The sequence below is a fragment of the Capricornis sumatraensis genome, chromosome 16 (genome assembly GCF_032405125.1).
Source record: "Capricornis sumatraensis isolate serow.1 chromosome 16, serow.2, whole genome shotgun sequence".
Classification (NCBI taxonomy): domain Eukaryota; kingdom Metazoa; phylum Chordata; class Mammalia; order Artiodactyla; family Bovidae; genus Capricornis; species Capricornis sumatraensis.
The window spans coordinates 54161574-54174806 of record NC_091084.1 but is presented as its reverse complement, the minus strand read 5'-3'; the positions used below and the strand labels follow the sequence as shown (position 1 = coordinate 54174806).

The window sequence follows — 13233 nt, the reverse complement described above, 5'->3', positions numbered from 1 at the left end:
CATGTACTATACAGTCCATGGAATTCTCTAGGCCAGAATACTGGAGTGGGTAGCCTTTCCCTTCTCCAGGGGATCTTCCCAACCCAGTGATCGAACCCAGGTCTCCTGCATTGCGGGCGGTTTCTCTACTAGCTGAGCCACAAGGGAAGCCAAAAAAAAGAAAAATTTTTAATCAAATTCCTGATATGTACCAGGCAACAAGGATACAGAGACTCACAAAAGCCAGTCCATCACCTCAAAGTTGATTGGGTGAGATAAACAATTTTAATATTGCATGACAATTCTTTGATGGAATGGAATACCTAGAACTTTGAGAGTACAAAGGAAGTATTGTGTTTAAGGAATTAAAAATAGTTGTGTATGAGTAGATCATAAAGTACCAAGACTCTTTGTCTGTGGACAATAGTCCATGTCAGTTTTCCATGTCAGTAGAAAAACTATTTTTCTACATGGCCCTAAAGTCAAATGAAGTTTTTTTATTGACACTGCTTTTCATTAACAACTTTATTCATAAAGCATTTATTGAGTGTGCCTACCTCATTAAAGATCTTTAAACCATATCAAATTAAGCCAAGTATTAACTGGAAACTAAAAACAAGGAGGACTTCATGTCATATAGCAAGCTTCTTTTTCTTTTTTTTTAATTAATTTATTTTAATTGGAGACTAATTACTTCACAATATTGTGGTGGTTTTTGCCATACATTGACATGAATAAGCCACAGATGTACATGTGTCCCCCCACCCTGCCTCGAACCCCCCCTCCTTCTTCCCTCCCCATCCCATCCCTCTGGGTCATCCCAGTGCACTGGCTTGGAGTGCCTTGTTTCATGCATCAAACTTGGACTGGTCATCTGTTTCACATATGGTAATATACATGTTTCAGTGCTGTTCTCTCAAATCATCCCACCCTCGCCTTCTCCCAGAGTCCAAAAGTCTGTTCTGCCTCTTTTGTTCTCTTGCATATAAGGTCATTGTTACCATCTTTCTAAATTCCATGTATATGTGTTAGTATACTGTATTGGTGTTTTTCTTTCTGACTGACTTCACTCTGTATAATAGGCTCTGGTTTCATTCACCTCTTTAGAACTGACTTAAATGTGTTCTTTTTAATAGCTGAGTAATACTCCATTGTGTATATGTACCACAACTTTCTTATCCATTCATCTGCCAGTGGATATCTAGGTTGCTTCCATGTCCTGGCTGTTGTAAACAGTGCTGGCAGTGAACACTGGGGTACACATGTCTCTTTCAGTTCTGGTTTCCTCAGTGTTTTTGCCCAGCAGTGGGATTGCTAGGTCATATGGCAGTTCGATTTCCAGTTTTTTAAGAACGATTTCTTTGGAGGGAATGATGCTGAAGCTGAAACTCCAGTACTTTGGCCACCTCACGTGAAGAGTTGACTCATTGGAAAAGACTAATGCTGGGAGGGATTGGGGGTAGGAGGAGAAGGGGATGACAGAGGATGAGATAGCTGGATGGCATCACTGACTCGATGGACGTGAGTCTGAGTGAACCCTGGGAGTTGATGATGGACAGGGAGGCCTGGCGTGCTGTGATTCATGGGGTCGCAAAGACTCGGACACGACTGAGCGACTGAACTGAACTGCACTGAAGGAACCTCCACACTGTTCTCCATAGCGCCTGTAATAGTTTGCATTCCCACCAACAGTGTAAGAGAGTTACCTTTTTTCCACACCTCTCCAGCATTTATTATTGTTTGTAGACTTTTTGATGCAGCCATTCTGATCAGCGTGAAATGGCATTTCATTGTGGTTTTGATTTGCATTTCTCTGATAATGAGTGATGTTGAGCAACTTTTCATGTGTTTGTTAGCCATCTGTATGTCTTTGGAGAAATGTCTGTTTAATTCTTTGGCCCATTTTTTGATTGGGTCATTTGTTTTTCTGGTATTGAGCTGCTTGTATATTTCGAAGATTTATTCTTTGTCAGTTGTTTCATTTGCTATTATTTTCTCCCATTCTGAAAGCTGTCTTTTCACCTTGCTTATAGTTTCCTTCATTGTGCAAAAGCTTTTAAGTTTAATTAAGTCCCATTTGTTTATTTTTGCTTTTATTTCCATTACTCTGGGAGGTGGGTCATAGAGGATCCTGCTGTGATTTATGTCAGAGAGTATTCTGCCTGTGTTTTCCTCTAGGAGTTTTATAGTTTCTGGTCTTACATTTAGATCTTTAACCCATTTTGAGTTTATTTTTGTGTATGGTATTAGAAAGTGTTCTAGTTGCATTCTTTTACAAGTGGTTGACCAGTTTTCCCAGCACCACTTGTTAAAGAGATTGTCTTTTCTCCATTGTATATTTTTGCCTCCTTTGTCAAAGGTAAGGTGTCCATAGGTGCGTAGATTCATCTCTGGGCTTTCTATTTTGTTCCATTGATCTATATTTCTGTCTTTGTATAGCAAACTTCTTTAACCAGATTTTCAGTGCTAGCAGACCATGTTTTCCTCATCCTTTCTCATTGAATAAACAAGATAACCATTTTCTGGCTGAATCCCAAAGAGGTTTTTTTAAAAAATAAAAATGCATACAGTGATTTCTGAATGGAATATTATAGAGCCATTATTTATATAGAAAAAAAGTTAATGCATATTGTTAAGTGAAAAGGCAATTATAAAACAGTATACATAATATGCCATTTTTGCAAAAGAAAAAGTTTATATATATATATATATATATACACATACACATACCTGTATAGGAATATGTATGCATAGATTAAAAACTACAGAAAATATCAAAATGTAAATCAGTATTCATAGGTAGTGCCGTTAATGGGAATATTAATTTTCTATTGCTATATAACAAGTTACCACAAACTTAATGTCTTAAAAATAATACCCATTTATTAGTCACAGTCCTGTGGATCTGAAGTCCAGCAAAGGCTAAAATCAAGTTGTCAGCCCAGCTAAATTCTCACCTGAAAGCTCTGCGGGGGGAATTCACTTCCAAGTTCATTCTTGTTGACAGAATCCAGTTCCTTGTTACAATAGGACTAAGTTCCCATATCCTTGCTGGTGGTCAGCTGGGGTCCACTCTAAGCTCCTAAAGGCCATGTGCATTTCCTGCCATGTGGCCATCTCCATCTTTAAGACAGCAGCGATACATTGCATCCCTCTCATGCTTTAAATCTCTGACTTCATATCCTGCAAACAGCCGGAGAAAACTCTGCTTTATAATGGTTTGGAACGACCAAGATGATCTCCCAATCTTAAGATAAATTGATTTGGAACCATAATTACTTCCATAAAATCCCTTTACAACATTGTCTAGGGAGTAAATCACTAGGAGAAGGCATTTGTATTACCAGTGGCTGGAAATCTGAGAGGAACTGTTTTAGAATTCTACGTACATCATTTCTCAGCCTTTTGGCTAAGATCAAGTGAAGAATTCTGCATACCATAATTGGTAACCTTTATTTTTCTTTTACTTATATTTTCACATAACACATTGAACATATGACATTTCAAGGTTTTGTGGGGTTTGAGTTTTGAGTTTTTAAGCTATATGTTGAATTCTTTATACTAAAAAATGTTGAATGTTTATGGATCTGTTTGGGGTTTTTTTGGCCTGACTACCGTATCTTTTTTATTTTTAGAAGCTATAAAAACTCTAGATCAAGATAGACAAGCACTTGGTATCTAGACTTACTTTACCTCCTAAACAACTGGGGAACCTCAAGAAAATAATTCTTCTCAGTATTCCTTGAAATAATGCCAGTGGTCCTAAGCTTTTAAAAAGTCTAAGAAAAGGTGGGGTCATATATGTATAGTGATGTAGAGTCATCCTGGTTATACTGCATGATATATTGGGCAAGTTACACATTCTCTGTGCCTCAACTTTTTCATCTGGAAAATGAAGGAAATAATAGTACCCATTTCAGAGGATTGTTGGGAGGGTTAAATCAATTCTTGTATATAACATACGTAGAGAAGTGCCCAGGAAGTGGTAAGGGTTCAGTAAATGTTATCCACTATAATTGTTGTTACTTAAGGATGGGAAAATTATTTTACTGAATTTATTATGTACAACTACCAGTTGGAAGAGTCAATGTATGTATATAACAACTGCAATAAGGAGGTCAGTCTCTGTGGAATAGAGAGACTCCATTCACTGCTGTAAAGCCAACATCTAAAACAGTTCACATAATAGAAGCTCAGTAAAAATTTGTTGTAAAGTGAATGTCCTCAAGGGATTCTCAACCTAGTGGGGCACAAATAAGCAATTATAGTACACTATAGTAAGTTGTGTGATAGAAGAATGGAGGCTAAATATTGCAGATATTTCTGCTGGATTTAGATTTCTTGTGTTCTGCTTTTGCCCTCTTCAGCTCTGTTAGAACAAGGCAATAAACTGCGTAATGCCATGGTGATTTCTGCAATGAAATCAAGTCCAGATACTAGCATGTTGTTGGAAGAAGTTCATCCTTCTATAAAGGAAGATTTTCTTAGAGCATCATCACAGTAAGTTATGGGATAAACATGAATTCCAATAGTTCATTTCTTAATAGTTGTTAATGTGTCTTTTTTGTCAAGATATGGACTGAATAGTCTTGGAAATGTTCAACAAGTAATTTTTTAATGTGGTGGGAAAGAAGCCTAAACTAGGAGTTAAGATACTCAAAATCTAGACCTAGGACTGACACTTGCTAAATATGTAAATAGCTAAATTCTTGGTCTTTCTCAACCAGCATGCTTATATATAAAATGGGTATATTTTTTCCTCCCTCTCTTACATAAATGAAATGAGATTCTAATGTAGGAAAAGGCTTGGTAAATTGTGAAGTTTTATATATACTTAAGGTAAAGTCTAAAACATCTCAAGTCTTCCATGTTGAACTGTCTCCATGTATACTACTCAGCTCATTAAATTCTGATTTAGATTTTCCCATATGTTAGCCACTGAAAACATTTTTTTCCTTCCTTAGAATCAAAGCCTTATCTAGGAATCAAGATAAAGACCACATTGAAGATCACCTCCTCCCTCCAACTGAGAAACATGACACAAAGGCTGATACCAGAGCCATACAGCTGCTGTTGGGCAGGTGAGAGCTCTTAACTCTCTTTTCTTTAAAATTTTCCTCCAATTTATTGTGTATATTGTTAACAGATTTATCCTCCTAAAGCAACAACACTTCTTTTGAATAACTAAGTCATTCCCTTGTTATTCATTATATATTAAATCATTATTCATTATCTACTAAATAAAAATCCAATCTTTAGCCTTTTATTCTTAGCCTCACTTATAGAATGGGCTCCAGTCTACCTTTCCATTCTTATTTCTTACCTGTCAACTCCAGTGTCAGCAGTGTATAATGAAAAGAACATGGATTTTAAATAGACACAGTTGCAATTTGGGATCTCTTATTACCTATATGGCCTGTACAATTAGGCAGGAAAAAAAATAAAAGGGTTCCAAATTGGGAAGGAAGAAGTAAGACTGTATTCACAAATGACATGATCTGTTATGTAAAAAATCCTAAAGAATCCACTGTGAGACAGATTGTAGGATAACATGATAAGTCAGTTATACCTCTATTTACTTGCAGTGACCAATCGAAAAATAAAATTAAGGGAATTCCCTGGCGATCCATCAGTTAGGACTCAGGGCTTTCACTGCCAGGGCTAGGGTTTGATCCCTGGTCAGGGAACTAAGATCCTACAAGCCATGCAGTAAATAAATAAAATTAAGAAACAATTCATTTATAATAGCATTGACAAGAATAAAATACAAATAAATTTAACTGAAGAAGTTTAAAACATAACTGCAAATTGTTGAAAGAAATTAAAGGAGACCTAAATAAATGGGGAAAATCTCATATTCATGATTCAGTACAAATCCCTGTCAAATTCATAGCTGAATTCTTCATAGATATTGACAAGCTGATTGTAATTACTGTGAAATTACAGGGTACCCAAAATAACCAAAAGAATCTTAAAAAAGAAAAAAATAGAAGAATTTACATTTGCTATTTTAAAACTTACTACAAAGCCAGAGTAAGCAAGTCAGTTTGGTACTGGCATAAGGATAGACATGTAAATAAATGGAATAGAGTTGGTAGTCTACAAATAAAGCCATATCAACTAATATTCAACAATGGTGTCAAGACCATTAAGTGGAAGAAAGAATCGCCTTTTCAATAAATGGTATTAGGACTGCTGGCTAGCCACATGCAAAAAATGAAGTTGGACCCTCAAACCATATTAAAAAAATTAATTCACTATGAATTAGATAGCTAAATGGAAGAGCTAAAACTATAAAACTCTTAAAACAGAGTAAGTCTATGTAATCCTGAATTTGGAAAAGGATCCTTAGATATGCATCGGAAATACAACCAACAACAACAAAAAATAGATAAGTTAAACTTAAGAAAATTAAAAATGTTTGCGCTTCAAAAGATACTATTAAGAAGTGAAAAGATAATCACAGAATGGAAGAAAATATTTATAAATCTTACATCTGATAAAAGACATATTAGAATATGTAAGGAACTCAACAACTTAATAACTAAGGCATAAATAATACAATTTAAAAGATAGGCAAAGTTTCTACATAGAGATTTCTCCAAAGAAGATAGTTAGGTGGCTAATATGCATATAAAAGTTGTCAGCACCGTTAGTTATCAGGGAAATGCAAATCGAAACTGTTAACAAGATACTACTTCATACCCACTAGGATCAGTTCAGTTCAGTCGCTCAGTGTGTAACTCTGCAACCCTGTGGACTGCAGCACACCAGGCTTCCCTATCCATCACCAGCTCCCGGAGCTTGCTCAAACTCATGTCCATCAAGTTGGTGATGCCATCCAACCATCTCATCCTCTGTCATCCCCTTCTCCTCCCGCCTTCTGTCTTTTCCAGCATCAGGGTCTTTTCCAATGAGTCAGTTCTTCGTATCAGGTAGCCAAAGTATTAGAGTTTCAGCTTCACCATCAGTCCTTCCAATGAATATTCAGGGCTGGTTTCCCACTAGGATGGGTGAAAGTGAAAGTGAAGTCTCTCAGTCGTGTCCGACTCTTTGCGACCCCGTGGACTGTAGCCTTCCAGGCTCCTCTGTCCATGGGATTCTCTAGGCAAGAATACTGGAGTGGGTTACCATTTCCTTCTCCAGGGGATCTTCCCGACCCAGGGATCGAACCCAGGTCTCCTTCGTTGGAGGCAGACGCTTTAACCTCTGAGCCACCAGGGATGGTTAGAATCAAAAAATCAGATTAAGTGTTGGTGAGGCTGTGGAAAATTTGAAATCTTCATAGATGGCTGGTAGCAGTGTAAAATGATGCAGCCACTTTGGAAGATAATCTGTCAGTTCCTCAGATTGTTGCACATCAAGTTATCGTGTGACCCAGCAGTTCAACTCACTAAGTATATATCCAAGGAAAATGAAAACATAAGTCCACACAGAAACATGTACATGAATTTCAATAGTCATAACAGTAAAATACGTTCATCAACTGATTAGTAGATTTTTTAATGGAGTATTATTTGGCCAGAAAAAGGGAAAAAATACTGGTAACATGCTGCAGCATGGGTGAACCTTGAAAAATCATGCTAAATGAAAGAAGCCAATCACAAAAGAGGACATAAAGATCAAGAATCCAGCACAGGGACTTCCCTGATGGTCCAGTGGCTAGGAATCCACACTCCCAATGCAGGAAGCCAGAGTTTGATCCCTACTTGGGGAAATAGATCCCACATGCCACAGCTAAGAGTTTGCATGCTGCAATTAAGGATCCCACATGCTGCAACCTGAGTGCCACAACTAAGACCCAGTGGAGCCAAAAATAAATAAATGTTGATATATATATTTTTAAAAAGACTTTTCTACCAGCTCCATGGAAGGCAGTGGAGTGTTACTTTCAGGATTCTGAAAACTCTTAATTATCAATCTCAAATTCCATTTCCAGTCAAACTATCAATCTTGTGAAGGCAGGGTAAAAATATTTTCATACATCCAAGGACTCAAAACATTGCCTCTCTTGCACTAGTTCTCAGGAAACCACAGGCTACTCTCTGCCACAAAGAGAATCTAGGAATAAAGAGCAAGGCTTGGAGTCCAAGAAGCAGGGGATGTAATAGAGAAAAAAGAGAAAAGGAGCTTTATGGTCTGTGTCCATATATAGAGAGCAGACACTGCTTGTGGAAGCAGGACAGGGCTTCTGTAGTGATACTTCCTAGGAGAGGAAAGGATAGGTGGAAACACATTTCTCCCTTGTTTGACCAGATCGAGAGGAAATGTTCTATTCTCTTGGAGAGTTCAATAATGAAATAATAATTGTCACATAGAAAGCTACTTTAAACAAAAATTAAGGCAGTTATTAAAACAAGAAAAGCTAGATGTTGTAAAGAAAGTGTAATAAATTATATTTGGCTCTGATATGATGTTGAAAAGTGAAGTTGCTCAGTCGTGTCCTTCTCTTTGCAACCCTGTGGACTGTAGCCCACCAGGCTCCTCAGTCCATGGAATTTTCCAGGCAAGAGTATTGGAGTGGGTTGCCATTTCCTTCTCCAGGGGATCTTCCTGACCCAGGGATCGAACCCAGGTCTCCCAAATTGTAAGCAGATGCTTATAATTTGAAGATAGTGATTGTGTATTATTTTCTTGAGAAAGAAGGGGAAAAAAAGTATAGCAGCTGCCTTGAAAGGGAAGCAGAGTTTGGCACATATTCAGTAATTAACATGTTTATTAAGAATCAATAAGTTCATTTATAGAATATTTATTAAATGCTAATTACTATAAGAGAAACTAAAATTAAATATACATGCATTTGTATGATTCTCTTATTAGTTTACAAACTCTTTATAAGTATCTATTTTACTTATTTCTCTATTCCACATAGAGCTGATCTTTCCATAAATAACCTAAATACATATATTTTTGCTAAATAGAAGAAGACATGTTTATGAATTAGTCATTCTTCATAAAAACTACATAACATTTAACTCCATTGAATTATAGTCAGTTCTTTACTTTTTTCCCCCTCCCTACTAGACCATGAGCAGCACAAGAGTAGAACAAGTTAGCTTAGCCATCTCTGTACCATTCAGGACTTAACATCATGCCTGGCACATAATAGGTACCCAGTAAAATGTTTGTTCAGTAAATGAATGAGATCACAATCAGTGTCTGTAATCTATTTTTTGAGTGCTAGTTGTTGACATCCCAGAAGAGGAGGAATATGATATAAAAGTATTAGATAGTCTTCTATATAATGTAAGTCTTCTGTTTCATGTGTTTTTACCCCCCAAAAAAAGAATAACTAAGATGAAACTTCTTTTAAAGCTCTGTTTTATTTTTCTTATTTCTGCAGTGCTGAATTGTCCCAAGGTCGCTACTGGGATGGCCTAGGCTCTCCTCCTGATTCCCCATCTCCTGGGAGTGATGTGTGTTGCAGCAGTGAGCCCAGCGACCCTCAGTATGACCAGAGTCTCCTGGAGAACTTATTTTATACAGCACCTGTAAGTTACTGAATCAGAAAGCTTAGGAATTGGAGAAATTAAATAATTACTACTCTTGTGTTAATCACAGAGTTATTAATAATATTAATGGGTATAGGCACATTACCACTTGCCAGACAGAAAGCTATTCATTTTACATACTTTAATTATAACAACAGTCTGAAAAGGAGGGTGTTACCTGCATTCTACAGATGAGGAGATAAGACTAGTAAGATTAATTATTTTATCCAAGTACACATACAAATAAGTATTAGAACCAGGATTCAAATTCAGGTTTGCCTGAGTCCAAAGCCTATGGTCTTAATATATTGTATGGCTTCCTTAGAGCTCTTTGAAGGAAGAGCTAATGTAAGTATACTCTCAGAACCACCCTTGACTGGTATCTTTTCAGATACAGATGTTCCAGAAGTACCTTTACTCATGGGGAACGAATATCCCTACTGATCCTTAAGAAAGAACATTCTCTTTTCAGGCAGTTTTAGCATTTTCCAAGTTCTTTCTTATATCAGGCTATATGTTCCATTCCTTGGTTTAGCATCTTGTAGAGTATATGGGGCTTCCCAGGTGTCACAGTGGTAAAGAATCCGCCTGCCAGTACAAGAGATGCAAGAGACTAGGGTTTGATCCCTGGATTGGGAGGATCCTTTGAACTAGGAAATGGCCACCTGCTCCAGTATTCTTGCCTGGAAAATTCCATGGACGGAGGAGCCTGGCGGGCTACAGTCCATGGAGTCACAAAGAGTCAGACACGACTGAGCCGCACAGAGTATATACAAAATAAGTTCATTTACTATTCCACAAATAACACTTTATATTTGTGAAGATCGCTATCATATTCCCCATTTTCTGTTTCTCCAGGTCAGCATAGATACCTGAAATACAATGTAGTTTATATCAGCTCAGTGGAAAGACTGAGAGCTAGTGGGGTACAGAAGAAGCAGGGAGAACTTTTACATGAGATTGTCAGGAAGGAGCATCATGAGGGATAAGGGATTTTAACTGAGACTTGAAAAATAGTTTCAGAGCAATAAAGGATGTGAAATAGGAATAGAAAGAATGACCTGTTTAGAGAAGCAGTTTATGTACTACCAGGCATCTAGTTTGATTAGGTAAGAATTCATGTGGAGGGGATATCAGCAAGGTGAGCTAGCACACTGCAACCAGTCTGTGAAGGTATTTGAATATTATGTGAGGGGGAAACGACATGACCTAAATAGTGTTCTAGCAATGTTAACCTAGCAATTATGTAGGAGGCCGGCTGAGAGGAGAATAACAGGAGCAGATAGAAAGCCATTTTTGGTATTGGAAGCATGAGACAGAGCGAAAGACAGAGACAGAAAGAGCCAGAATGAGAGTGGTAGCTACCAGTGGGGTTGGAAAAGAGGAGATGGATTTAAAAGACATTGTGAATTGTTAGGATTTCAAGACTTTCTACAATAAAAGTCATCACTGATACTGTTACCGTAGGAGAAGAGAAAGGGAGCTTACTTTGTTCTTTAATTGGAGGATAATTGCTTTATAACGTTGTGTTGGTTTCTGCTATACAACAACATGAATCAGCCCTAAATATAAATGTATCTCCTCTCTCTTGAGGCTCCCTCCAACCCATCCTGTCCCACCCCTCTAGATTGTCACACAGCACCAGACAGAGCTTCCTGTGTTTTACAGCAACTTCACACTAGCTATGAGAACTTACATTGATTACACATTTTCTGTGTGTCAGAGAATTTATGTTACCTGTTATTAAGAGCTGTCCAAAATGTTTTAAATTGATTGTTTCACTTAATTCTTTTGCTAGCCCCATGAGATAATGTCATCTCTTTTACATATCATGAAATAAAGACTTAAGAGACGTTAATTGCTAGTAATTATTTATAGGTGGCAGAACTAGAATTCTTACCATAGTCTGGCAAAAAAGCCCATGTTTTTCCCCCTAGAACATATTACCTCCTAAGCCTTGAGCACTGCATTAGAGTGGTGAAAAAAATTAAGTCTTTACACCCATATAGTTAGGTGATACTGTACAATCATTTTGCCCCAAACTGTGGTAAAAATAGAGGCTTTGGAACCCATGGAGAGCAAGATCTACCTCTACTACTGACAGCTGTAAACCTTGGAGAAAGAAATTGCTACCCAGTCCAGGATTCTTGCCTAGAGAATCCTGCGGACAGCAGAGCCTGGTGGGCTGCCGTCTATGGCGTCGCAGAGTCGGGCATGACTGAAATGACTTAGTATGCATGCATGCATTGGAGAAGGAAATGGCAACCCACTCCATTATTCTTGCCTGGAGAATCCCAGGGACAGAGGAGCCTGGTGGGCTGCCGTCTATGGGGTCGCACAGAGTCGAACCCGACTGACATGACTTAGCAGTGGCAGCAGCTGTGAGTCTTAAAGGCTCCTAACTTCTCTCAGCATTCATTTTCTCATTTGTAAAAATTAAGATGAGGATGCCTTATAGGAATGTAATAAGTACTAAAAATACACATGCAGCATTTAACATAGTACCAGATACATAGCAGGCAATCAGTAAATAGTCATTGTTATTGTTATTGAGTATTTGAAAGAAGAGTCTGATTTTGTTTATTTTCTTTGAACTGAACTTGTAGGTTATTTTTATGAACTTCGGGCTATTTTTGTGTAGCCAAGAGAAACATGGGATTGTCTCCCTAGTATCAGTTTGTTCTTGATTGCTACTTTCAGAGAAATGTTTTCATTACCTCTGTTCCCAAAGCAGTTATCTTTTAGTGCCTCTCTTCTCTTTTCTCTCCCTCAATAGAAATCTGATACCAGCGTCAGTGATATCTTCAGTGAAGATGATGATGTCCCTTCTAAAACAATGAGCCAGTCAAAAGCTCTTGCCAGATCTCCTAAGGTTCTAGAGTCAAATGATCATAAGTCGAAGAAGGAGATGGGTAAGAAAAATAGGTAAGCCTCTTTATGAATGCTTGTTTAGAGGCAAAAACAAGGAAAGATTATTTTCATAAGATCTCCTCATGTGAAATGACCTGTGTTTGCCAACGCTGTCAGACTGGTTAAGTAAATTACAGTAATGCATTAAGTATTGCAATCCTTAAACATGTAATAACATGAAAAGATGGATTTAGTAAAATGATTAAGAGAGAAAGCAGAATTCTGGGTTGTATTTGTACTCTATTACACTTAATGTAGAAAGTATACATAAAGAAAGCAAATGAAAAGGAGTACACGAAAGTGATGATAGTAGTTTATATTAAAGTAGTAACTCAAGTAAAGTCTTGCTGAAAACCTGATTCTATAATATCAGTTTCTATACTTGTGTGGAGATAGATAAGCCTTTGGATTACAAGAATGTTTTTATAGTTTTTGAGATTTTTTTCACTGTAAATTAGGACTAAAGCCGTTTCTCAGTCCTTGATAACTTGTGCATTAAGATGCCTGCTGCCCTTCTTTCCTCCTGTTGCCTGTACAAACTAGATCATTTCATATTTGGCTTCTGACAGTCTGCCTCACTACCTGTATGAACTCCTTTCAGAAATCTTGTTGAACAGCAGATGCTATCAAAAACTCCAGAAGATGCCCAAGTGATGACATTAAGTGTGGATAAACTGGCCCTTCTGGGTAGAACACATTCAGCCAGAATCATCATTGAAACAATGGGAGTTCCTCCAGATGGTCCTCAGGATACCTCTGGCAAAAAAACTTTTCCTGGGAGACCACCTAAGCTGACATCAAAAAAGCGGTATGTCTCTCACATGGGAGAACTAAATGTGACATTTCTGGAAAG

At 37.6% G+C, this 13233-nt stretch overlaps 1 protein-coding gene across 2 annotated transcripts in view; it reads left to right on the top strand.

Annotated features, from left to right (window-relative positions):
* C2CD3 (C2 domain containing 3 centriole elongation regulator) overlaps positions 1-13233 on the top strand; it is a 122841-nt gene that overhangs the window by 21253 nt on the left and 88355 nt on the right. For both annotated transcript variants that reach the window (XM_068989325.1, XM_068989326.1), the window contains exons 6-10: positions 4347-4479; positions 4944-5060; positions 9323-9470; positions 12247-12395; positions 12982-13188. In XM_068989325.1, the coding sequence (XP_068845426.1) occupies positions 4347-4479; positions 4944-5060; positions 9323-9470; positions 12247-12395; positions 12982-13188 (754 nt within the window). The remainder of the gene's footprint in view (positions 1-4346; positions 4480-4943; positions 5061-9322; positions 9471-12246; positions 12396-12981; positions 13189-13233) is intronic.